The sequence below is a fragment of the Baudoinia panamericana genome (genome assembly GCF_000338955.1).
Source record: "Baudoinia panamericana UAMH 10762 unplaced genomic scaffold BAUCOscaffold_4, whole genome shotgun sequence".
Lineage (NCBI taxonomy): Eukaryota > Fungi > Ascomycota > Dothideomycetes > Mycosphaerellales > Teratosphaeriaceae > Baudoinia > Baudoinia panamericana.
The window spans coordinates 1,172,040-1,196,749 of NW_006911260.1; the positions used below are offsets into that span (position 1 = coordinate 1,172,040).

Here is a 24,710-nt window from a genome sequence, read left to right on the forward strand (position 1 = left end):
TGAAAGCGCTGTTGCAAGCCAACTGGCCGCCAATAGCAGCCTCATGATGCGGCAAAGAGTGACTGGTATTGATGTGTGCTCCAAACGTTTCCAGAGAGTGTGCGATGAAGACAGGTACAGCCAAGGCCCTGTAAGTCAATGTACAAGGCGCAGTTGCGAGAGTGTGCGCGGTGGTAAGCTGAACACAACGGAGAGCTGCAATGTGTGCAAATGAGGGTTAAAGATATGTCGACTTAGAAGCAACCAGTACACCTACTGTTTGAAAGCTTTGCCACATGTCGGGACCCGAGAGAGCCGCACGGTGGTCCGATTCGTGCTATTCTGCAGCGTTCGTGCAATACAAACATAGAATGGGCCCAGGCACATACACCGTCTTTTCTGTGTGAGATGCTGATTTCTGGCACTGACAACCATTCAGCGCTGTCGGTCCCGCATTGTAGGCTGTAGAGCTTAAACCTTGGTCTACATAGCTGACACACCCGGAACAACGAAAAGGTCATCATGTTGAGCAAAGCTTCATCCGTCGGTGTCGAACAGAATTCCACACCTCGAAATCTTTGTGACATGGCATTGCGGTTTGTTGCTGGTACGATCGGCTTTTCCCACGCCGATGGTCGCCGCAGAAGGGTTGAGCATACGTCCTTTACCTCGGGCTGTGACAGGGAGCAGTGGCATAACCGTAGCTAGTCAGCAGCATTGTGGGGCTAAACCTAGTAAGCATCCAGTCAGCCTATCGATCGGTCTATGTCGTAGTCGTGTCGCATGTCATTCCTGCTGTCGGCGGCAAGCTTAGAATTGCTCAATAGTGACCCCAATGCCCCTCTCCCTTGCCATCCTCACCAGCTCGTTACCGACCACCACATCCATTAACCCAATCCCAACACTCTTGTAAATCACGTTTCCCCTCGTCAACCACTCCATCAAACCCGCGCTCTCGCCATCGTCCTTGAACTGGCAGCCTTCCGCGCCCGACACAGGCTTCTCTCCTTTCAGCGCCCGTCTTCGATCTGCCTCCCGCTTCAGCATGAACAGCTCTCCTAGCTCCACAACTTGGTCTGGCAGCAGCTTCGCTTGAATCACTTCGCCGGCTTCTTTTAAGCACCCGGATACTGTGTCAACAATAACGGCGCCACCCTCTCGTTGCCGCTTATGAACGTGTTTGTGTTCATGGTGTGGCGCGACTGCGTAGCGCAGAATATCCGGATGCAGCTCAATCATGTGAGGCTTGTAGCTGCCTATGCAAGCGATGTATCTACCCTTCTTGCGACCTTCGGGGTTCGTGAGGTGAGTGGCGGGAAACAATGGTCTGTCCGACGGTGTGGTGCAGAAGATGACGTTAGATGCACGAACATATTCTTTCAATAGCCTTTCATACTCAGTGTGCATCGGCGTGAGGATGTTCTTCTTCGTCTTGCTGTTGTACTTCTCCCCTATATGATTCACGTAGTCAGGGTCGTCAGGCTGTGGGTTGTACAGCCGAACTATGCAGTTTCGCGCGCTTTCGAAGCTGCGCGTAACGATGTTCAAGTGGTGAATCTCGTCCGGGCGTAGCAGCATTGCGAGGCGTATGTGCCAATAGGCTTGCTTTCCCGCACCGAAGACAGTGAGATCGTGCACGGAGTGACGTTTCCTGAGGAGCATTGTGGATGCGAGCGCTGTGCGAAAAGCAGTAACTTCTGCTGCGTTGAGCAGACCGGTCGTGTTGCCCTGGTTGTCCATCAACGTCAACGAGCCACGAATAGTGGAGACTGCGGTGGCGTTCGCGGTATCCGTGCCCGCTCTCGAAGAGATGGATGTTAGGCCGGTGCCTACGCTGTCAACCGAGCTTCGCGAAGGCGAAGTTATGGACGTGGCATCGGACGAACTTGTCATCGAGATGGAATCTCGCGGACTCGATGTTGAGCTTTTACTGGAGCTCAAAGAAAGATTCTCGGCGAGAGCAGGCAGGCCTGTGGAGCTCTCCGGAGGAACCACATTAACCACCTTGATTCCTTGGCTATTAAGCCCGCTCGCGGGCATGAACAGCGTGGTTGAGCCGTCTTTGCGTTTGAGGACTGTTCGCTCAGGCTGGAAGTCTGAACAGCAATCGTTGGCATCGTTGCTGGTCGAATACCAGTGCAGTGCATCCGCGAGTGATTGCTGGAGCTCAAGGATGTCTTCTCGGGTGAAGGAGTGTAATATCCGGTTCACATCGTGATCGCCGAGTATTGTGAGAGGCATTATATCTTCAATGTTGTGTTAAAAGCCCAATCACCGTTATTCTGGATATCGTTGATTATGGGTGTTATATCAATGTAGGATCAACAATTCTCGACGAGGTCCTGGTGCCCAAATCGCTCGCTTGCCAAGGTCAACACCTTTTGGATTCAATACACCTAGCTTCTGCGATTGGTCGGAGGATAGGCTGTGTTAACATGTAGCAGCATGCGGCGAGGCAGAACATCGCCGTCGGATGCCTTGAAGTGGGGCTGGATTTGTCAAGCTCGCCGACTCTGCTCAGTCAGCATGAAGGTGTCAAACTTGGCGTCGAAACGCTATCGGCGGCGAATGCGAGCAACTGAACACTTTTGCCATGACTGTGAGTGCCTGGAATATTCTATGCAATGGGGAGCATCAATGTACCCTGGAAAGCCGCTATCAGCCCAAGATAATGCTCATACGCTGCCACATGCTCGCTAGGAACGCTTCTCAAACCACTGGGCGTGCAGTGCCGCTACTCCAAGCCTCTAATCATCATCGTCGTCGTCGTCGTCCTTATCACGCTTCTTGCCCTTCTTGCCCTCCTTCTTTCTCGCCTCCCGCAACGCCTCCCTGACCTTCTCGTCGCCCTCATCCTTACTCTCATCCCACTCGACATCATACTCCTCAGCCACCATCTTAATCTCTCGGCGCAGCCGATTGCCTTCCTCTACCAGACCCTCCCACGTGCTGAGGTCGAAACCCTTCGCTTCGTACAGTTGAGATTGTCTCCGCGAGACTGTGAAGTTCATCGCAGACCGGTAGCTGACTTCGCGGTTATGGTAGAGGAACCACATATAACCTCCAATCAGTGATGTTAGACCGACGAGGTAGGTGACGGGTTCCATAACGTCCCAGCCCAATTCCGTTTTGAAGCTAACATTGAGGAGTGTGGGATCAGCAATGCTCTGAACAATCTGGATGATTAATTAGGTTGATGTACGTACGTGAGGTAGTAGACTGCAGCCCACCACGCTATCAGCGCCGAGAAGCCTGCCTGTGCGACGCGCTTTGCACCACGCTGAGCGTATTCGTCGCATTCGCGCTTGATGTCCGCAAGCTCGCTTATCCGCTTTGCGGTTTTGCGTAGTCGCATGCGCAGATAGTAGGTACGGTCATTGAAGGAAGGGACGCCAATGTAGATAGGACTGCTTGCTCCTTCGATATCTATGGCGAACTCCTTGCCTCGCGCAGCGTCACGGATGAAATCGCCGATCTCCGTACTCGGGCTCCAGCGGACAAACTCAGGGTGCTCTGGATCGGAAGGCGCATAAGCGTCCATAGTCTCCTTCTCGCTATGGCCATGTGCTGGGAGCTCGGAGTCTCGCTGCTTAGCTGCAGCAGAAGGGTCATTGATCTTGCCAGTCCGCTCAAGCTTGCCGTCCACCATCGTCTCTTCGGCATCCTCAATGTTGAACTCCTCATCACTCTCTTCTTCGCCTTGAATTTCCGAAGCAGCCGTCTTCCCGCTTCCAATGTCCTCCTCGGTGCGATCTTGCGCCCTGAAGGTCACATTTGGGGCTCTTGATTTCCCTCCATCCTCTAGCGAAGGTAGCTCGCTCTGTATAAGACGCTCCAGGTAGCTTAGCGGCTGCTGCGGATGCACAAGCAGCGCCAATGGTTCGACGTTTTTCCTGTCCTTGTTGTTGTCTCTCGTCGTCAACGGCAGAATGAGCTTAAGCATTCGACTCGGCGTTGTGAGCAGCTTTCCCTTCACCATGGCGCCTGCGCTGCGCTGCCGCGCTACAGGAGGCACGTTGCTGCCCTCGCGCATCCACGGTGACCGAGTCTGCTTGTCTTTGCTTTCCTTCTCTATGCGTCGAAAGTGATCTTTCTCCGCCTGCGTCACATCGTGGGATAAGTTGGCTGCGGACTGGGAATGGGAGCTGTCATCGAGATTCGGTGTTTGATTAGCATCCTCCTGCACCTTCATGCGCCGTCCGCTGGGCACACTGAAGGTCCGACGGAAAGGGAAGGATGGCCGGCCATTCTGGTCGAGCACGCGACAGCTGCTACACATCCAATAACCATTGGAAGACCTTGACTTGGCGGTGGAGGCAGTACGGACGAGGAGTCTGGAGAGTAGAGGCTCCATCTCAATCTACCCAACCGCTGTCTGTCCGGTTCTGCCATGGACAGTGAATAGGGAAAGGCAATAGAGGGAGTCGTAGGAGGGTACGCAGATGGAGCACGCGACGAAAGCTTCCATGGACACGCTCAGGCCAACAATGTACGTCATTGTGGGTCAATGGCAGAGAGGACCTTGGCCGCGAACAAGCCACTCCAACGTCGTATGTTCTCGGGGAGGCCGCCACGAGTTCTCACTCAGTCGCGCCGGGCAAGCATAGAGGCAGTGAGGGTGTTGGGTTGATACTGTACAGAGATACATGTACCGAGTTTCGTGCTCCTGAAGCGCGCTTGACCTCGGCTCGAATTGCCCCGATGCGTGGACGTTCATCTTGTCCTGGAGGTTACTATCAGTACGAATTGAATTTTGCCTGAGGAGGAGGGCTCTGGAGAAATGAGTCATGTGAGCAGAGTGCAACGTTCAGAGGACATCCCAGACTGATACCCTATAGGACCCGTCCACGCCGGCGATAGTCTCAATCTTGGCTGGTGGGATAGCCGGCGCCATAGAAGGCTTCTCGACTTATCCGTTTGAGTTCGCCAAAACTCGCGTTCAGCTGCGCGAGCAGAAAGGGCAACCTACTCCGCGCAATCCCTTCCGGGTCGTGGCCCAAGTCTACACGCAAGAAGGCCTTGCCGCACTCTACAAAGGCTGTTCCACCCTGGTCATAGGTTCTGTGGCCAAAGATGGAATCCGCTTTGTTTCCTTCGACACGATTAAGAACCAGTTCAAGGACCCGGAGACGGGGACGCTGACGCCGTTGAGGAACCTCGGGGCGGGAATGTGCAGTGGTGTTGTTGCTTCCATTACTGCTGTGACACCTACGGAGCGGATCAAGACGGCTTTGATCGATGATGCGAGGAATGAGCGGAGGTTCCGGAGTATGACGCACTGTATCAAGACCATCCTGCGAGAAGATGGCTTCATTGGTCTCTACCGTGGGTTTGTAGGGACGACGCTTAAGCAAGCTGGCGCGACAGCGTTCCGAATGGGAACGTATAACATCCTCAAGGATTACGAGCAAAAGCGCAACATCAAGCAATCTACTCTCACTAACTTCGGCAATGGGTCTGTGGCTGGTATAGTGACGACGCTGGCGACACAGCCCTTTGATACGATCAAGACGCGATGTCAGAGCTCACGAGGAGCGAGTACCATCGAAGCGTTTCAGAGTATTGTCGCCGATTACGGCATCGGCGGATTCTGGAAGGGCACGACGATGCGGTTAGGGCGGACAGTATTCAGTGGAGGCATTCTGTTCACGACATACGAGTGGGCAGCGGCGATATTGAACCCGCTGTTTGGGGTGAAAGCCCACAACTGATGATGGAATTTATACCATCGCCGTATCCATGCTGTACAAGCACATTGTTATTGCCACAAAGTCCGTTCTAGGGCGCCGTGGCGAGACACCAATTTGCAAAAAATTCCAGCACCTTCGGCGTGAAGTCCAACACTCTGACCTTGCTGCAGGATTGCGACTTCAGGTGAAGAGCGTCGTAATTCCATCCATGACTACTCGGCCAACAATGTCCCAGGTCGAACACCTCGTAATGCTTCACCACGTCAGTAAGGTCGCCGCAGCTGTACGCGGTAACATTGTAGCCCCTCGGCTGCGTGTCATAGTGCGGCGTAGCATTGGGACCGCAATCGCGCTCACCCCACCAACTCACCCACGAGTCGATGTTAGGCAGGGGGCCGCCGTTGCCTTTCGCGCTGCCAGTGTAGTTGATCACAGTGTCCATAAGGCCGTGAGACTCGAGGATTGGACGTCGCCTAGCGCATGAGGATTTGTTCAGGTCGGTGTACAAAGCTGCAGAGGCCATGGCGAACGCTGCAAAGGCGTCGCCAGCGGAAGAGCAGGCAAGCGTGTCAACGAAGCCGCCACCGTTGGACTTGCCCGATGCGTAGACACGGGATGGATCGATGCAGTAGTTGTCTTCGATGTGTGCCAGAAGGTCGGAGGTGAAGAGGGTATCATTAACGCCCTTGTGAGCGTAGGCGGGACCCTGCCAGTGGCGACCCCAACCCTGTGGGTATACTACGAGGTAATCCTGGGTGTAGTTGAAGTAGGCGGAGTTGTTGCGCTGAATGGTAGAAGTGTCGCTTGCGCCATGGTAGTCAAAGATTAGAGGGTATGGATTCTTACGGTCGTAGGGATTAGGTACTTGTACACTATAATACCGTGTGTGGCCATCGGTTGTGACAATACTGTAGTTCTGGCCATTGGTGTACTGATAATGATACCCTGGAGTGTGCGAAATATTGCAGCCTGGAGTGCCAGTTACTGGTGGGCTACTCGCTACTGGGCCGTTTGGTGATGCGCTGCTTATGGCAGGAAGGCCAGACAGTGAGACGGGCGTTGGTATATTGCTAAGCACTACTGGGCGTGAAATGCTGTCGGCTGTGTTGTCGATCTCTCCATGCTGATGTCCTCCCCCTGCCCAAGAGAAGGCTTTCTGGGCATTACCTACTACGCTTGCTCCCGCCAAAGCCACGGCTAGTGGGAAGAGCATTGCAAAGCTTCGATGCAGTGGACGTTGCATTGTCAGGAAATGTGTGGGAACGCTGAGGGTCGATATAAAGATCCACCGAGCAGTGTGGGGTGTGGATGTGACCTCCGAGGGAAGAACAAGCTTTAGGAGGAGCGATAGTCATCGAAGGGCGGGAACGCTCGAATATTTTGTAGGATGAGAGGATGCTTGCAAGAGAGGGCAGAGTAAGTTGATCGACAGGTTTGAGACATTGTGACAGCGGTACTGCGGAAGTGATCCAGCTGCCTCTGTCTGCGGCATCGATGCACACCGTAAGAGGCTTCTTTCAGCCAGCCTCACCCTCAGCGCACTACTGCAGGAGCATCTTACCAAACGCTACGTGACCTTCATTACGCCAGGTACTGTCTAAGGAGACAGGCGCATGTCGTTGTGAGTTTAGCGAGCTGGAGCCGATATCGTGTAACGGGTGCTTTGGCCAGTCAGTGATGGCAGAACGGAAATGGGAACGAGGGAGCGTGAGAAGGCTGTGCTTTATGCTTCTTATGCTTCTTCATGACGGTTCATTAGCCTACCGGTCTATGAGACCAATAAGATGTGGTGACAGCTGAGTCATGTGATGGTGCTCTTTGGCAATGCGGACCACTCCGCTCGCTCGGCCTTGGCGCACCAATTCCGCTTCGAACTTCGACACGAAATTCTGAACTGCGTAGCGAAGCGACAGCGACAACAGCATCAAACTCGAAGTCCGCTCGTTACATCGATACTATGGTAAGCACTCACCAAGCAGGAAACCACTAGTTACATGCCTCTGCTGTCCGCTGCCAAGGCGGTTCAGCATGCTGTAGCGATGACCCAAGCCCACCCTGCCTCGATGGTAGTGGTGCTGAGCAAAATGGCTTGAGCTGCCTCTCATTCTGTCGAAAGATGATTTGAAGCATGCTCTGTAGAGTTAGAACAGTTGGACTGACTGTTCTTCTCAATGACAGCCTCCTAAAGCTGGAACGAAGAAGGCCGCCCCGGCACCCTATCCGGGCACCAAGGCTGGCACGAGCAAGAAGCAAGCCAAGGTGAGTGACACTCAATACTGTACAAAGTAAGCTTGATGGTACTGACACAATGGAGAACCCACTCATCGAGCGCAAGCCTCGCAACTATGGCATCGGTCAAGACATTCAGCCCAAGCGCAACCTCTCGCGCATGGTCCGCTGGCCCGAGTACGTTCGCCTGCAGCGCCAGCGCAAGATCCTCAACATGCGCCTCAAGGTCCCGCCGTCCATTGCACAGTTCTCGCACACTCTAGATCGCAACACCGCAGCACAGCTTTTCAAGTTTCTGAACAAGTACCGCCCAGAGACGAAGGCGGACAAGAAGGATCGGCTGCACCAAGAGGCGACTGCTGTCTCGGAGGGCAAGAAGAAGGAGGACGTCAGCAAGAAGCCATATGTCGTCAAGTATGGCCTGAACCACGTGGTGGCTTTGATCGAGGCGAAGAAGACCGCGCTGGTGCTGATTCCGAACGATGTGGACCCGATCGAGCTGGTCATCTACCTGCCAGCGCTGTGCAGGAAGATGGGTGTGCCGTACGCAATTGTCAAGGGCAAGGCGCGTCTCGGTACCGTTGTGCACAAGAAGGTTCGTTCACCACGCTGCGCTGGCCGACCAATTGCAAACTGACCGTGTCGAACAGACTGCTGCTGCTCTCGCCATCACCGAGGTTCGTAGCGAGGACCAGTCTGAGCTTAGCAAGCTGGTCCAGGCCGTCAAGGAGGGCTACATGGACAAGAATGAGGAGCTCAAGAGACACTGGGGTGGCGGTATCATGGGTGCCAAGGCAAACGCCCGCGAGCGCAAGAAGAAGGAGCGCGCGGAGAGGGAGATCAAGATATAGCGCATTTACATTGCGTAGCGGTGTTGTGCTGGCATTTGGTACCATAGGTGCCGGTTGCGATGGAGTTGGGATGTTGCACTTACTCTACGCAATCTCTATAGCGGTGGAGATCCTAAAACTTTCCCATGCCACGACACCACTTATCCTCTCCAACGCGATGCTCCAGAAAGTGTGTGCATACGTTGATTTTGCTCATGTCCCGCCTACAGCACTCAGGAGTGCAAGGTTGTCGCTCGAGAACGTGCGATTGAAAGCTGAGAGGAAACACCACCTCCACCCGAGCACGTCCCATTGCAAATGTCCATCAACAAGCGCTTGTTAGCTCGACTGGAGCATGACCGTCGGGATCGAGAATGAACGTTGTAATCATCGTCCAGGTATTGTTGTTGCCGGCGTAAGCGAAGGAAACACGCCGACCCATATAAGTCGGCTGCACAGGATGCTGTCTGTTCCTGTCGTCTCCCAACCGAACAGAAACCACTGTTCCTGTCTCGAAATTCTAACAGCAATCACCAAGCATCAGAACAGCACAAAGTGACAGCACCACAACGAACGAAGAAGCTGCCATGTATCATATGGCGATTCCAGGATTGGCTTGGTACGAGGAGTACAACGCCTTTCTCCAGCGCGGGACGAAGCTGTGGACGGGCATGGCGATGGAGTATTGGGTCTGTGAGGTTCCCACCACCGAGAGGGAGTATGCGAGTCTTGTGGGGGCGGTAACGAGCCGTTTCTTTGATATGAGTTTTGGGGACGCTGCAGCGCCTACCATCGTTCCCGAGGACTCCATCAGCTACCGTGGGGGCGATAGCATCCTAGAGGAGGTCAACGGCATTGGGATGGATGACGCTTCCGACACCGTTCCCAACGCCGGCGAAGAGCCCGTGAGTACCGGTGGGGATGATGAGGACTCTTCTGGAAGTGATTGTAGTGGAGACGGCGACGCTCCTGACGATGAATCGAATCTAGTTGTCGACTCCGCAAACGCCAATGGGAGTGATGGGAGCTCTGCTGTGGGCAATTGGGTTGAGAATGGGGAAGCTCCTGGCGCGAATCCGATCGTGTCGACAACTCCACAATATCCGGTAGCGACCACACGAGCGTTTTGCTGGGTTACGTGCGTGAGATCATCGTCAACAGTGGTGGTGTTCAAGAGATCGTCATGAGATCTCGCGCTGCTCTCAACGCAATTGACGACGCCCCAAGCAGCGATGCGAGCGATGACAACACGTACCCCGACGCATGGCCTCGGGATTCCATCACGCCCAGACATACGGTCCTCTGCCGCTGTTGCAAATCGTACGCCACGGCCCTCGCTGCCTCACGTCCGGACTGCATCCATCCACTTCTTCACGGCATTGCTCCCATCGTGGGCGCTCCGAAATACTGCTGTCGCGTCAGATTGGCTGCTCACTTTGAGGACGGTAAGGGGATTCTTGAGGATGGGTGCTTGTGAGATGGTGGTGCTTGCTCAGTGTTCTGTTCTACGCATAGCTCTGGTTTGGACTTTGCTTGTTGTTGGGCTCCATGTACTGTTCATGCGCTGTATGACTTACACAATCGCTCCGTCTCATCGAGACCTCGCATGAAGTCTGTGCCGTCGCCACCGCTCTGTTGCGCGCTGCGAGTGTTCTGTGCCTTGTCTGCTATCTCCAATGCGCGTTGCTTGAATGTCTTGCCATAGTCAGCTTACGAGACATGTCTTTGGTAATACGAACATCGCCCTTGACAAACCTCGGTCATCACTTCGACCATCTCCTCTTCTTCAAACAGCTCTAGCATCCGCTCACCCAAGCCGTAGAACCACTGGGCCTGTGATCGCAAGTCCACGGACTTGGGATCGGCTTGTAGAGCATTCATTACACGTTGGCCGAGCGCTGTAGGCATGTCCAGCGTCGCGAGAGAGGACGAAGAGGGACCGGCTGGCTTGGACACAGCTAACATCTCGGCCATCCAAAGCGGGAGATCAAGCTTGGTACCCTGCTGAATTGCAGTGCCATTGTTGAGGGGTGAGAGCGCGGGAACGGCAAGCTCAAAGGTGCAGGGTGCCTTCTGCGAGTCCGTGAGGATGGCCGTTGGTGAGTAGTAAGCCATGGCTGGCTCACCGGCTTAGGTTATTAATGATGTGGTGCCCGAGACGGTCACAAGCCAGTCGGTTGTGCACTGGCCGAGCCGTGACAAGCTCTAGACGGGTGCAGAAGTCGCCACGTCGGCTTGCGCGTTGATGCTGCCTTTGCCTCTGGGAGAGCGAACAGTACCTATATGTCGCTCATGTCGCCTCTATCACTGCACACCACTTCTCACAGCATTTCCGAACTCGTGCTGTAAGGTAGCTACCAACGCCTTGTGGTGCTCTAGATTACTGGTTGGCAGGATTGCATTGCAGCTTTCACATCGCTGTCGCGTGCCTTCACCACCACGCAGCCGATTGCCTCAGGCCAACATTAGGCGGCTGCAGCTTGACGAGGCCGATCATTACACGACAGAGTCGGTTGCATCGACACACCCACAGGCAGACTTTGCCAACAGATAGTCAATTTAACTAATGCCACAGCTGCACACAGTATCGTAGACACTGTTTCTACTTGATTCGAACCCAGACATATCACGGTGACGCGAAACGCTTGGGAAGCAGCTCCGTTCAAGTGTCGTGTGCCTGCTTACCAAACACATCCATCGACGACAGGTCGTGGCGCAGAGGTGAACTCGAGTGTCTCGACTACAACCGACCCAAATGTGGCGAGGAATCCACTGAAGACAGCCTTCACCACGATGGCCGCCGACCATATTCACGGCCCTCAGCATGACCGTGTGTCTGGTCTACTGAACGGCCACCTCCACGGCAACCACGAGGCAAACGGCGCACTATCAAGAGCAACGTCGCCAGGTGGGGGACAAGATCGCAAAGATGACGGCGACGCAGATGCAGGCTTCGACATCACGAAGCTTGGTCGGACGAGGCCACGAGTGTTTCCTTATACGAAGTACCTACCGTACGACACGGAGAGCCGAGAGCAGACCGAGGCGGACATGGATGAGATGATCAAGCATCTGTACATCGCGGTTGCGTCAGGGGACTTCGTGCCGGGCGCCGTGCACTGGACAAAAGAAATCAGAGGCTGGATGAGCTTGAAGTTCGACCTCACCCGGAAACAGCGATCCAGCCTGGTTAAGCTGTACTACGAGCTAAGTCTGGCGCCAGGTCTGGAATACTCGATATCAGAGAGGTTCGCGAGCATGTTCATGGTCCTCACCAAGCGGAAGCACTACCTCCGGCCCGGTAAGGATCTGGTCTTGGACTGGCGACCGCTTTACAAAGAGCTCAAAGTGTTCGTGCTGCCCTCGGAAAGTAGTACGCAGAACACGTACAGCTCTAAGAGAAATCACCGGACGCTGACCAAGCTCTGCACTTTCGCACAACTGTTCTTCGACCCCAAAGAGATCCCAGCTATGCTCGAAGAGTTCCTGCCTTTCTACAGCATGTCTTTCTCCGAGCATGCCTTCGTGGTCCTTGGTCTGCTCAATCTCATGCTGCCAACCGCGGCGCCACCTGCGGATGACCCAAAGCTGCAGCCGCAGTATTACCTTCCAACATTCTTCCATCTCTGGTCCACCGTCAATAGAAGTATGATGGTAGATATGCGCATGCTGGACATCTTCTCCCGGCAGGCCAGAGATTGCCTGGGCTCAGAGCATGTACCGTTCGGAGCCTGCGGTCTCTTTACTGAGGAGCAGTCATCCCTCGTCTACACAGCTGTGCTGAGATTGTTGGAAATACCGGTCGGACAAGCCACGACACCTTACAGTGGAACGGTCGATGTTGGCGCTGGCACCGCTCTCCTGCTTGAGCGCGACCCCAGAAAGCACCCCATATCCCATAGCATCGCACGCTGGATCATCATGTCGCTGTCGCCGAAGTGCCTAGAGGTGACGGACCGTAAATCCATGCTACACCAGCTGGAGGCACTAATACAAGGCATCGAAACCTTCTTCCACCCGTCCAACTCCGGCACATGGACAAAGCCGTTGGCGCAGCTGATCTACTATCTATCGGACTTTTTCGTTATGCGTTGGAACCGCGAACAGAGCGGCGAGTACGAAATCCCCGAAGATCGAAAGCTGAACGACGAAGTCAAACGCCGCTTCGTGCTATGTTTGCGCGATGTTGTGTTCATGGGCATCTATGCGAAGAGTGGCACTGCGATGAACTATAGCCTTAGCACGCTGCAAAGTCTGGCGTATTTGGAGCCAAACCTTATCCTGCCTGGTGCTCTACAGCGCATCTACCCGGCGATGCAAGGCTTGGTCGAGGTTCACCGAACGATATCATCCATTCGTGCTTTGCAGATGCTGAGCAAGATAATCGCAAAGACGAAGGGCTTCCGATGCCATCTCACGACGCTGTTGGGCTTGGCGCTCCCTGGTGTAGACGCAAACGATCTGGACAAGACACTGCACAGTTTGGCTTTCATACAAAGTGTATGCTACAATATCCCACTACATGACCTTACCAAGACGCCTAAGATGGAGCGGAGTGAGCTGAACGGCGACTATGAGATGGTAGAGGCCGACACTACAGCGGTTGACAGCGCAGGCACCGCACTAGCTGTCGACTGGATTAGTGGTCAGCTTGCTCGGTTCGAGCAGGAAGGTCCAGGAATTGAAATTGATTACATGGCTGAAATGTCCGAAGAAGACGAAGAAGCAATCCTCAAGTCTTCAACCGCCGGCTTCGCGGAGTTCATCATCACATTCATGGGCAGAGTCTTCACGCTCTTGCAGAACCTGCCAGATGCTGCGCGCGTTAAGAGTGGATCTCCAGAAGAGAACGTCGTCAACACGCTGCCTGCTGCCTTCTCTCCGCTATTGGCTAGTCTGAGTCCGGAGCTGTACGATATCGCGCTCGAGCAGGTCGCCAAGTTCGCAAGCAACCATGTTGTTCATCAGGCTAGAGACGCCATGGCATTCATTTGCAACGCTCTAGTCAAGGTTAACCCGAAGAAGGCCCTTCGTCGCTTGTTGCCAGAGCTGATGAGCAGCATCCGGACCGAAATCACAGAAAACGCGGCGGGCAGCACACGAACTACTGGAAGTGAAATTCTGCCCCGTGATAGGGCTTTGGTGTGGCATGTCAGCTTGCTCAGCATGTGTGTGGTGCATGTCGGCAAGGATGTGCTGGAATACCGGGATGAGCTGTTCGAGCTCGCAAACTTCATGCAGGATCATTGCAAGGGCATACCCCTGGTGCATGTGAGCAACTTTGTGCACCACTTGTTACTGAACTTGACGGTTACGTACACCCAGGATTACAGTTTGTACGACCAAGCGGAGCTTGAGCGTGGTCTTACGTCCCAAAGCTGGGGCAGAACGGTCGACCCCTCGAACTTGGACATCCGATGGCACAACCCATGCCAGGATGAACTGGAGTTTGCCGTCAAGGTCGCTGAGGCACAGAGTGGAAGAGCGCTGAAGGCGTTGAAAGAGCTTATCTCGAACCAAGCACCTATCAAGCGAGATGGAGTCGGCAAGGACTGGTCCGACGAAGTCAGCAGAAACCTGGTATTGCTCAGACTCGTCATCTCGGGCATATGTCGCCTGTTCCGCTCAGACGACGGTACAATTACACCGTACACCTTCATCGACACCGAAGCAAACGGTGGTATCATCGAGTCGGAGAAACACGAGGACGATGCGTTCGACAATGCAGTGGATCTCGGCGAGCCGGACGATGACAAGATCAAGCGTTCCTTCCAGTACTCTACCGGCTACCCGCTGGAGATTGGCAGCCCCACGTATGAAACTGTGCACGAGCTGAGGAAGACCGTCGGCGAGACTCTACATAAAGTGCACGCCTTCCTAGTGAAGAATCAAGAAGACGACGTTCCGTGTTTCAATGCACTCTACACGGCTTATCGGAGCTGGTTCGTGGATATCGGCATTGAGCGCTCGGCACATGTTCTTGACCGTTTGATGCGCTTGCTGAGCGCAGATTGTCACCCATTCAAATTCAGTGGTACACGCAAACAGTACCCCCGGCCACTGCTAGTCAGGCGAGCGAACCTCTACCATTTCCAGAGACTGCGTTTCAACGAGCATCCACGCGCCGCAAGCGAGCTGGACAAGACTCTGCTGCTGGACCTGGCGCATTCGTCGACCTCAGTGTATACGGACATTCGGCGAACAGCGCAGTCAGCGGGCGAGCAAGCAGTCAAGAGCATTATAGGCGCCAAGCCGCTCATTATACCGCCGTTGCTAGATGCACTGGAAGGTGCGCTAAGGAAGAACGACCATCCGCGCATCAAAGGTGCGGTGTACTCACTGCTATTCGGCAGTCTTGCGAAGCCAATCTCTCGGAATTGGAAGTTCGCGCCACGAATGATCAAGCTCTTCATACAGGTCTCTGAAGCCGACAGACCAAGCATACAGAAGCTGGTGGTGAATAGCAGCTTCACCATACAAGACATGACAAAGGCTATGGATCGTATGGTCATTCTGGACGAAGACACTTTAAGAGCAATCTGGCCGGATCGGAGCGAGTCCACCGATGGTCAAAGGCGGACGAGGACCATCGCGCACACGCTGGAAGAGGCGCAGAGCTTCGTGCCGCCAAAGAAGGCAAAGATTCAGAGCAGGAGAGCTGTGATCGAGAAGCGCAAGACAGAGCTCGCTCAGGAGCTGATCGAGCAAGTTAGGCATTCGCACTGGAAGAAGGCGAGCCGAACGGCAGTTATGGTGATCGGATTGGACTATCGCTTCGAGACGGTGTCAAGCCTAGGCATGACTGAGCTTGTGGTCAAGGGTGTCATCGATCCGCATCCGGCGTTGAGGACGCTGTATGCACAATCCCTCAACGCAATATACAGTCTCGCACAAACGAGAGCGCTGGTCGGTCACAAGTATGAGAATTACCTGCTGGACGCGCAGCTTGACCCCGACGAGGTGTCGGTACCCACCCACCGAGAAGACCCAGACTGGACGCAGCGCTTCCTTGAGGGTTTCGCAAAGCCTGAAGCCGAAGCTTACATCGATGCGGACTACCCAGGTTGGCTTGTCTGGCAGAAAACGATGCGTGGCGCGCATGTAGGACCGAGCAGACTTGAGTACGATGAGGTAGAGCAAGCTGTGCGCAAGACCATTGGCTCGCATATCGACCGACACTGGCTGTCGACGTATTTCGGTTACATGAAGCAAGAACCGCGAGATCAGAGCGCGGACCGCTTTCGAATGTCCAGCTCGATGATTGTCGCATATGCGATGGATCTCATGGCCAGTGGCTTGACCAAGGCAACGTGGGATGACTTCAAGGACTTGACTCAGGCTGTGTACGGTGACGGTACGGATAAGCATCAGCATCGAGTCATGGCCGAGATCGTTGGTGCTATGGTCAGCAGCGCAGAGGACTTCGATCCAGCTATGAGAGAGAAAGTCTGGGATTTCACCTTCCCGGTCGTGCGCCGCATCATCAGTGATGGGTTAACGCCCGAGAACAGCGGATACTGGTCCACCTTCGTCACGCTCGTGGTTGGAGGTAAGGACCCGCGACGAGCGTGGCCGTTGATTGATTGGCTTGCAGGCTTCAGGCTGGATGTGTCCAGTCATGCAGCCTTCAAAGAAAGCTCGAAGATCACGCTGCTGAACCTCATCGTTACGGCGCTGGGCTGGCACTTTCAGCTCGAGCGGCCTATCGTCAACGACTTCCTTGAGCATCTAGACCACCCGTATAAGCAGGTCCGCGAGATTATGGGCACCACGTTATCAACGATCTTCCGAACGCGCTATCACGAGAGTTACAAGGACGTGCCGACTCTGTTGGAAGAGCAGAAAGCGGCAGGCGCGCTCGGAACCAGGCCGTACAAGCCTACTGAGGAGTACTCCGGGATAGTCAACAATGTGCTTGATCGTCTAGAGAAGTGGAGACTGGAGCGACCAGTGGGAACGCAAACTCCGACACCTTACACTCAGGCTTGCAAGACTGTGCTTCTGTGGCTCGACACCACGCTAAGCTCGTACGATTGCACGGTACTTGTGCCATTCTTCCCAAACACCTTCATGACGCAGTTGCTGTACATGATGGATATTAAGGAAGATCCTGAGCTGCAGTCCTTGGCGTACCACGTCTTCCGGCATTTACCAAATGTGCCACACCGGCCAGGCGAAGACGAGCCGTTCGTGCGCTCACTGATCAAGATTGGGAGAGAGTCAACATCGTGGCATCAGCGTCTGCGTGTGCTAATCAACATACAAGTTATCTATTTCCGGCAATTGTTCTTAATGCCTCAAGAGCATGCGAGCGATCTGATGCGATGCGTTCGAGACATGTTGCACGACCCCCAGCTCGAGGTCCGCCTCGGCGCAGCCGCAACTCTCAGTGGTATGGTCAGATGTTCACCGCTGGACTTCCGCAAGCAGTTTATCGCCGATTTGAAAAAGCACTTCACCAACTTACTGATCAAGAACCCCATGCCGAAGCGTGCAAAGGGCCTGAATCTGGAAGGTAACAGCTCGGGTACGAGCACGCCTACCTCTGAGAGTAATAAGCTGGTGCTCACCCGGCATGCGGCTGTGCTGGGACTTGGAGCGCTGGTGCAAGCGTTCCCGTATACGTCACCGCCGCCTGAGTGGCTCCCCGAGGTCCTGGCAACCTTAGCTGGTAGGGCAGCGAGTGACCCAGGAACGGTGGGCAAGAGTGTCAAGACCATCTTGAGCGAGTTCAAGAAGACAAGGCAGGACACTTGGCAGATTGACATGAAGGTACGTTACTCACACCGTCCCAACCTGCAACATAACTCTTACAATCGTGATAGGCATTTACTCCGGAACAGCTTGAGGACTTGGAAGGTGTGTTGTGGAAGAGTTACTTCGCTTGAGCTCAAGGCTTGAACGGAGCTGCCTGCGTATTCCGCAGTGGTGGAAGGCGTCAGTCCTGGTACAATGTTGATCACCTGCAGCGTTCAGCATGCATGGGAGGTGTCAACCGAGGCTCGATGTGCCATCGTAGTCTGGTGTGTAGACTACATCATTGTTTCAATACAGCTCAGCATATGATTCCCTTAGAAGAACATGTTATGCAAGATGTGGCAAACTGCGTTTCAGAATCGCTACTTTCACTATACGCCGCCACAGTTACAAAAATTGACTTTACTTCTTCGGCACAGTTATAGTCCGTAGTGGTGAGATCTCCTTTTCTCTTGCGAACTAGATGCCTATATGCAGCAATCCGATAGGCGATCAACTCGAACGAGTGGTCCGTGGACAGCTAGGGTAGCTGCAGGAAGATGCTGCAGATCGCACAATGTTCGCATCATATGGATGGAACCGTCTCCGGTCGTCGGGGCCCTTATTAACCGAAGGGATTTTCTGCTTGCAGCAACGATTCAGACGAATCAGGACTCTGGCAGCTAGCTCAACGTCTAGATCGTCACTTTAGGAAAGAGTGGCTTGTGGGGCTGCCGCTGCAGCTTGCCACGAGCGAACCACAGTGGAGATCCGGCGTTCGACAGCAGCTCGGAGGGCTCGACGGCCGCTGTGTTTGAGATCTTCTGTGTGCTGGCGAGTCGTTCCACATTGCTACCCTTGCATGCTTTTGAACAATCTGTCATCGGACGACATGCAACTTCACTATCGGCTGGGAAGGCGTCCGACATTGGCAGCGCCGTTGTGCTATAAGGCAGAAGGCGCTACACCAATATTGCTGAGGCTTGAGGCTTGCGTCTGTATCTGTGCGTTCGTTCACTCCTTGAGTCCTTGACAGTGGCAGCTGCCATAGTCAAGTCGGTCAAGCTTGTGACCTTGATGCTCGTAGATTTGAATCTTTCTTGTAACACGGCGAGGATGAGAATGAGACGACCTGCAACCCACCAATCAGTCGCTTCGGTAGACCCCTGCGTCCCCGTCTTAGCCTGATCGGCAGGCACAGCAGTGGACGAGGATGTTCTGCAGTCGTCGAAGACAGCAACCGCCCGAGAAGCTCAGTGGAGCGCTGCTCTCGAATTCCAAGGCCAGGCCGCATGGGAATGCGAACTTCAGTCACAGAGATCTGCCTTCGCAAGCAGTGCAACAGCAACTTGCAGATGCCTTTGCCGCGCATGGGGCAGCCCTTTCGCCCTTCCAGCAGTTCGCGACGGGCAGTCCCATGACTCCACCACCAGCATACCAGGCGTGTGACGATTTTCCGTTTCAGGCCACGTTGTCTGCGGGAATGTACAGCCGAGAGTATCGCTCGCAGGTGACGTTGACGTCGAGGCGCGACGGAGCAGACTCAGGCTATTCCTCTCCGCGGATAACGAGCAGACCGCAAACTGCGAGAGAGCCGAAGAGAGATGTCGATTGGCAAAGCATGGCTGCTGCATATGACTTACAGCCATCGAACAGCCAGACTGTGGGCGCAGTTGCTCAACAGCCGCCAAACCAAGATGCTGTGCTATGGGCGAGACTGAACGAGCTCCTCCAAAGGTCGGAAGACGACAAGGTAGATATCGTGAGGCTGGAAAGCCAGGCTCAAGGCTTGGACGCTGGAGACAACGAGCGACCACGGACCGCACGCGCTCATACTGGCCAGGCTAGAGATAGAACAGACGGTACGACCGCAGGCGCAATCAGCGGTGGAGGGTTGCTCAACTTCAAGAAAAGCTGGCTGTATGCCAACTCCCGCTTACCGCCGGGCATGCTACCGTTCAAAGCGTATCTTTCGACGTGGGCACTCATCAGCCGCGCAGCGAAAGCGTCTTTAGATGTGTACGAACGACCGGGTCGCATGCAGATGGATGGATACTTCAATGCAGACCCGCGCAACGATACAAAGGCTCATTCATTCAGAGTGCAGGAAGTCGACGATAGGAAGCTGCTCGTCTGTGCAATTCGTGGTAGTACATTCAACCTGTTCGACTGGAAGAGGAATTTCGGCTTCGCGCCCAAGGAACCCACCGGCTTTCTGGACGATGAGGGCAATGGATGCCACGAAGGCTACCTCCGGATTGCGAGATCAATGATCAAGATTGTTGCAAAGCAGCTTCGGCAGCTCATCGAGCAAGATCCGTCATGGGACTCGAGCTATCTCCTCTTCACCGGCCACTCAGCTGGAGGAGCTGTAGCCAGTCTGCTCTACATGCATATGTTATCCAAGACCATCTCGTCCGACCTGACTGAGTTGGCTGGTTTGTTCAAGCGCATTCATTGTATCACGTTCGGAGTGCCGCCGCTCACGTTGTTGCCATTGCAAACTCCTAGCGGTAAGGGCAGGAACAAAAACATCTTCCTGTCATTCGCCAGTGAAGGTGACCTTATCGTCCGCGTTGACTGGGAGTACATCAAGTCGCTGGCCAAGCTGATCGCGGCGCCGGCACCCCGGCTTGAGCAATCCGGTGGTCGGCAACAAGGCTGCCGTCAGAAAAAGACACAAGATCAAACCGCACCGCACCCGCCAAAGTGGCCTGTGCCGCCGAGTTCATTATCGACAGCAGGCCGATTGGTTCTGTTGCGAGAAGCGCCAATCCTCAATCCTTCTTCAAAACAAACTGGCAATCAGAGGCCTAAGCTTGAAGCGGTCCAGCTAACTGACGATCAGCTCCGTGGCACCATATTTGGTGACCCTGCGATGCATCCAATGACACTGTACAAGCGGCGTATCGACGAGCTCATGATCGCTGCTGTTACCGGAGCCGAAGTTGGGTGAAGACAATTTTTTTGAGTGCAGTGAATGTTAAATTAGCACCGAATGAAGTGGTCTCGCTAGGCAACCATGCGGGCTGCACTTGCTCATGAACACATTGTGGCTGGACGTCTCAAACACTACAACTTCGATCAACCAGGCAGGCTCTTACTCCGGAAGGAGTAATAGGAGCTCTTGCTCAGCGTCTCTCAGCACACCAACACGGTTTGAACAGCAAACTTGCCGCCCAAGCGATGACTGGCGACGCCACGTCCGAGCCGCCACAAGGGAGTGTAGAAGCCATCAACATAAAGTTTCAAGACGTCAACGGCTTCGAACTCGCCTTCCGACTGAAGAAGACCACCAAGTTAGGCAAGGCTATGGGCGTGTACGCCACGAAACAAGCGCGTTCCGTGAAGGCACTACGCTTCTTGTTTGACGGGCAGAGAGTACAGGCCGACTTCACGCCTGAGAGCGTAAGTGCTAATACTTGCGCCCTGTCAATGCATGTGCCCGGCTAACTTCTGGTAGCTCGAAATGGATGATGGAGATACGGTGGAAGTACACATGGAGCAGCTGGGCGGTGGAGATGGGCAAGTTGGCGGAGGCGTAGCATTACCTTGACTGAGTTGCTCTCAACTCAGAGAGGGTCGGGCTTACGATGATCGCAAGGAGGCGGGCTCCTTGACAGCTTCCCAAGATCGTGATACCGCTCAGTGGCCGTATAACGCTCGAGGAGTATTACCCAGACAGTGGCACGTCACTTGGACAAAGTGTGGCAGTGACTGTCCATGCCAAAGGTGGCGTCTACGAAAGCTCCAAGCAACGACTGTGATCATTTGAAGAGCCAAGAGCAACGAGAAAGGAGACAGAACGAACTAAATTCATATCTGTACGTCTACCTCTATTGTCTTCCGATATATCTGTCTATTAGAAGCGCCGCCGCTATGTCTACAAGGTTCGTGATGCAGTGTTCCTATAACCGTGCTCTGAAGCCTTTGTTCTCCTCTCTCAGCGGCTCAGCTTCACCATATCGGTCTACTTGGTCCGGCGAGCCAGGCGTGCTAGCCTTCTTCGGCGCGCTATGATAGCCACCTTTTAGATTGTCCGAGTTGATAACCCTGCCGTTGGCATCACGCTTGATGCCTAGCTCGATCAGTTTCGCGAAGACTGCAGCGAAGTCGGCAAAGAAGCGATCCTTGTCCTTGGCGTACAGCTCGACCCACGGTCGAAAGCTTGGATCAGACACCAGAGCGAGATCGGTAGGCAGCATCATCAGCTCTTCGTCCGCGTCTTCATCGTAGTGGACAAACTGCCGCACACCATTCTCGAGCTTCTTCTCCTTCCAGGTACGCGACAGCATGAGCCGGAAGTAAGTGTTTGAGAAGCGGGTCGGGTTGTTGACCCATGCGCCGTGGAAGCCGGAGCGGTCACTGTGGCATCGGCCGAGGTTGTGCGCTCCGGAAAGAGCAACGATCTCTTGATCGTTGAAGCCCATGCGGTAGAAGATGTGGCGGATGTGGTCTGCACCTTGCGCGCCGTCGGGTAATCGGCCGCGAGGTGGTAGCTTGCTATCGTCCACGAAGTCCGTTCGGCCAGGCCTCCATTGCACTTCTGGGCCGCTCATCTCCTTGATCGCCACCACGCCGGCAAGCGTCCACAGATCTGCGTATGTGATCCAGCTGTGCTTTGACTTCACCGGCTCAAGGAAAACCCGCGCATGCTGTAGGCCCGCGTTGGCCGGATCGCCACCCTCAGCCTCGTAGCGCATGCCGGCACCGTTCGAGCCGCCAGTATCAGTGCCGGCATCGTAGGTGCCTGCAGAGTGCCACGCAAGACGGACAAGGACGGGTCCAGCGGAGCCATCATCATACTCAGGTTGGTGTAGTAGGGCGGCAATGTCGCGGCGCACCGCGGCGTAGTCTCCAGGCTTGCTCATGGCTGTTCGTGTTCCTGGTGTGTAGCTGAGCTGGGGAAGTAGTGGAGGTCAAGGGGAATGATTGGGATAAGTATCCACTCTTTGGTGGAGCACTCATTCTCGCCACCGCCGCCATCTCGCTGTAGCATGTGATCTCGCTGTGCCAGATGGAAAAGTCTTCGGGGCACTGATATCGGATACTATGATACCGAACGGAGGCCGAGGCATAGATAGACTTCGGTACCTCGGCCGCAAAGGGCAGGAACAGGCTTAGCGTGATGCTCTCTGTGCTGGTAGAACTATAGGTATGAACAGGCCTTGACGATCTTGCAGCCAATCTTATCTCGCAGCAGTGAACGCGTTCGCGAACGGCAACAGCCCTTCCTGTTCCTGCACCGCGAACAGCCACTACCTAACCGTAGGCCTCGGCCTAACCATCCTGCTATAAGCTAGTTCCCCTCCCTGAACCTGGGATGGGAGCTGCAAGGGCAAACATTGGCGCACAATGCCCAACAATACGTAAGCCCGCAAAAGCAACAATTGATACGGTAGGTAGGCAGGCAGGTGATCCTAGGTGAACCGACAAGGAAGCTGGACGCTCACCGCGGTCATAACACATTCACGCGTGGCCCAGGCAGTCGTGCCAAACACGCGCGGCTTTAGCTTCCGCAAACTGTCTCTGGAGCCCAACGTGAAGCTTTTCCTGCCAACCACACACTCATGCTTCTCCTTCAACGGCTCTGAACAGCCATCATGAAGACGGACATCGCCCGAAACGCCTTCGAGCGCCTACCGAAGGAGGTGCGGGTGCGGATCTACGAGCTGCACCTCGTCCACGAGGAACCGCTCACCGATGAGAAGCACAAACTCATGGTGGGCCTTGACGAAAGCCGGTATGCTTCATTCGGAGATATCCCACCCCTCCTCACCTTGTCAAGTGAGGTGGAGAAAGAAGGCGCACCGTTCTACTACAGTCGGAACCACTTTGTCGGCGGCAACGGTCTGTTCAACTACTCGTTCAACCACTTCATGTACTGCACGCCCAGGCAGCACCTCACACTGTTCAGGAAAGTTACGGTGCAGTGGGACGAAACGACGCACGGTGCTTACTACATGTTTCAACGGCTGCGTGCTTTCACGGGTCTAGAAGCACTTTATATCCGTGTCGATGAGAGGGCCATGGTGAAGCGTATGCTACGACGGAAGGATGTGCCTTGCCAGGCCTTCGGCCGAGATCCCTCTCCGCAACAGCAACTACAGCTCTTGCAGTATCCAGGCCTGTCCGGTCTGCTAGAGCTGAGTGGGATACCTCATGTGGAATTCGTCAAGAAAGTCAATGCGAAGGGTGAAGAGAGCGGCGGACCGATAGCTGGCGGCTTTCTTGAGACCCAGATTGCACCTAGGTTGATGAAGCTGAAGGTCAAAACCTGCGGACGTCAGTACGTGCCCCATGCCATTCGACTTGTTGTCGTCGTGTGTTAACCCGTAACAGCAAGAAAGCAAAGGCAGCCACAGGCTTCCCATTCCTCAACCTCTCACCGGAGATACGCAACCGTGTCTACGAAATGGTACTTCGTGTTGACGGTGCAGTCCAGCCAATCAAGGGTGTGCCAACCTCAGCGGCAAGGACCAAAGCGTATCGCGACGACGGCGTTTACTCTGACTCCTCCTTAAGCCTGCTGGTAGTCAATCGGCAGATTCACAACGAGGCAGTCGGTATCTTCTACCACCACAATGAATTCGAGTTTCAGTACACGCTCCGCCTCAACGCCTTCCTACTCAGTCTTGGGCCTGAGCGACTGAACTCACTTCGAGACATCACTGTGCATACATACGAGTTCAAGAACGGCGGTCTCAGTCTCACGGAGCTTACCTTCAGCATGTTCAAGCGGCTAAAAGCTCTGCGTAAGCTTCACGTCATCCTCCAGGGAGACCTCTTCCGAAAGATTGTGAAGTGGCCCTACCGGAATGGCTGGTCTATGTGCAGTGCCAACCCAGCAACGGCCCCAGGGATCAAGACGCTCTTTAATCTCAGAGGTCTCACCACTATCCTAGTCACCGACGAAGAGCTGACACGGGGGCTGGATGATGTGAAGAAGGATCCTTCATACCCCACCTTCGCGGTCGCATCAAAGAGCCAATGCATAGTCAGAGTATCGAAGGCGCTGGATCACCTCAATGCTGCTTTGCTGGACGCTCAGTCCGGCAGAGTGAACCACAAGCTACTGGAAGACGAGAAGTGGCAATGCAAAGACGACTTCCCAACGATAGACCAGATCCCTGCCGAAGATGTGTCTCCGGACGGTGACTCCAGAAAGCAGTACGATTCGGACGGCGATCCTCTTGACGCGGATGAAGATCCTTTTGACGAAGACTATCGACCGTAATCTCCACCA

The 24,710-nt window shown here is 54.5% G+C and overlaps 12 protein-coding genes across 12 annotated transcripts; 7 read left to right on the forward strand and 5 right to left on the reverse strand.

The window, feature by feature from the left end:
* Positions 1-273: 273 nt before the first annotated feature.
* On the forward strand, positions 274-705 carry BAUCODRAFT_419700 (uncharacterized protein). The gene has a single exon (XM_007676800.1). The coding sequence runs from the start codon at positions 502-504 to the stop codon at positions 685-687; it is 186 nt and encodes a 61-aa protein (XP_007674990.1). The 5' UTR covers positions 274-501; the 3' UTR covers positions 688-705.
* An 84-nt stretch (positions 706-789) lies between these two features.
* BAUCODRAFT_66668 (uncharacterized protein) lies at positions 790-2,220 on the reverse strand (the record flags this gene model as incomplete). Its single annotated transcript, XM_007676426.1, has 2 exons — positions 790-1,780; positions 1,862-2,220. 2 exons carry the CDS (start codon positions 2,218-2,220, stop codon positions 790-792), a joined length of 1,350 nt encoding a protein of 449 aa, XP_007674616.1.
* A 491-nt stretch (positions 2,221-2,711) lies between these two features.
* BAUCODRAFT_32321 (uncharacterized protein) lies at positions 2,712-4,493 on the reverse strand (the record flags this gene model as incomplete). The annotated part of the gene is made up of 2 exons (XM_007676259.1): positions 3,186-4,493; positions 2,712-3,114 (listed from the first exon to the last, which is right to left on the reverse strand). Coding segments are annotated over exons 1-2 (1,532 nt in total), but the record flags the coding sequence as incomplete, so codon positions are not given.
* Positions 4,494-4,759: 266 nt separating this feature from the next.
* On the forward strand, positions 4,760-5,690 carry BAUCODRAFT_146856 (uncharacterized protein; the record flags this gene model as incomplete). The annotated part of the gene is made up of 2 exons (XM_007676801.1): positions 4,760-4,768; positions 4,818-5,690. 2 exons carry the CDS (start codon positions 4,760-4,762, stop codon positions 5,688-5,690), a joined length of 882 nt encoding a protein of 293 aa, XP_007674991.1.
* A 202-nt stretch (positions 5,691-5,892) lies between these two features.
* On the reverse strand, positions 5,893-6,582 carry BAUCODRAFT_55760 (carbohydrate esterase family 1 protein; the record flags this gene model as incomplete). The annotated part of the gene is made up of 1 exon (XM_007676363.1): positions 5,893-6,582. A coding segment is annotated over one exon (690 nt), but the record flags the coding sequence as incomplete, so codon positions are not given.
* Positions 6,583-7,562: 980 nt separating this feature from the next.
* Positions 7,563-9,035, forward strand: BAUCODRAFT_32323 (uncharacterized protein). The gene is made up of 3 exons (XM_007676260.1): positions 7,563-7,928; positions 7,984-8,493; positions 8,549-9,035. The coding sequence occupies exons 2-3, from the start codon at positions 8,059-8,061 to the stop codon at positions 8,747-8,749; spliced, it is 636 nt and encodes a 211-aa protein (XP_007674450.1). The 5' UTR covers positions 7,563-7,928; positions 7,984-8,058; the 3' UTR covers positions 8,750-9,035.
* A 280-nt stretch (positions 9,036-9,315) lies between these two features.
* On the forward strand, positions 9,316-9,915 carry BAUCODRAFT_121184 (uncharacterized protein; the record flags this gene model as incomplete). The annotated part of the gene is made up of 1 exon (XM_007676802.1): positions 9,316-9,915. One exon carries the CDS (start codon positions 9,316-9,318, stop codon positions 9,913-9,915), a length of 600 nt encoding a protein of 199 aa, XP_007674992.1.
* Positions 9,916-10,053: 138 nt separating this feature from the next.
* On the reverse strand, positions 10,054-10,924 carry BAUCODRAFT_32327 (uncharacterized protein). Its single transcript, XM_007676261.1, has 3 exons — positions 10,484-10,924; positions 10,306-10,423; positions 10,054-10,135 (listed from the first exon to the last, which is right to left on the reverse strand). The coding sequence occupies exons 1-3, from the start codon at positions 10,841-10,843 to the stop codon at positions 10,071-10,073; spliced, it is 543 nt and encodes a 180-aa protein (XP_007674451.1). The 5' UTR covers positions 10,844-10,924; the 3' UTR covers positions 10,054-10,070.
* Positions 10,925-11,185: 261 nt separating this feature from the next.
* Positions 11,186-17,873, forward strand: BAUCODRAFT_32329 (uncharacterized protein). The gene is made up of 2 exons (XM_007676262.1): positions 11,186-17,500; positions 17,554-17,873. The coding sequence occupies exons 1-2, from the start codon at positions 11,522-11,524 to the stop codon at positions 17,614-17,616; spliced, it is 6,042 nt and encodes a 2,013-aa protein (XP_007674452.1). The 5' UTR covers positions 11,186-11,521; the 3' UTR covers positions 17,617-17,873.
* A 1,212-nt stretch (positions 17,874-19,085) lies between these two features.
* On the forward strand, positions 19,086-20,420 carry BAUCODRAFT_66585 (uncharacterized protein; the record flags this gene model as incomplete). Its single annotated transcript, XM_007676419.1, has 1 exon — positions 19,086-20,420. One exon carries the CDS (start codon positions 19,086-19,088, stop codon positions 20,418-20,420), a length of 1,335 nt encoding a protein of 444 aa, XP_007674609.1.
* Positions 20,421-20,896: 476 nt separating this feature from the next.
* BAUCODRAFT_420853 (uncharacterized protein) lies at positions 20,897-22,479 on the reverse strand. Its single transcript, XM_007676803.1, has one exon. The coding sequence runs from the start codon at positions 22,333-22,335 to the stop codon at positions 21,373-21,375; it is 963 nt and encodes a 320-aa protein (XP_007674993.1). The 5' UTR covers positions 22,336-22,479; the 3' UTR covers positions 20,897-21,372.
* A 588-nt stretch (positions 22,480-23,067) lies between these two features.
* Positions 23,068-24,701, forward strand: BAUCODRAFT_121189 (uncharacterized protein; the record flags this gene model as incomplete). The annotated part of the gene is made up of 2 exons (XM_007676804.1): positions 23,068-23,753; positions 23,807-24,701. The coding sequence occupies 2 exons, from the start codon at positions 23,068-23,070 to the stop codon at positions 24,699-24,701; spliced, it is 1,581 nt and encodes a 526-aa protein (XP_007674994.1).
* Between the last annotated feature and the right edge of the window lie 9 nt (positions 24,702-24,710).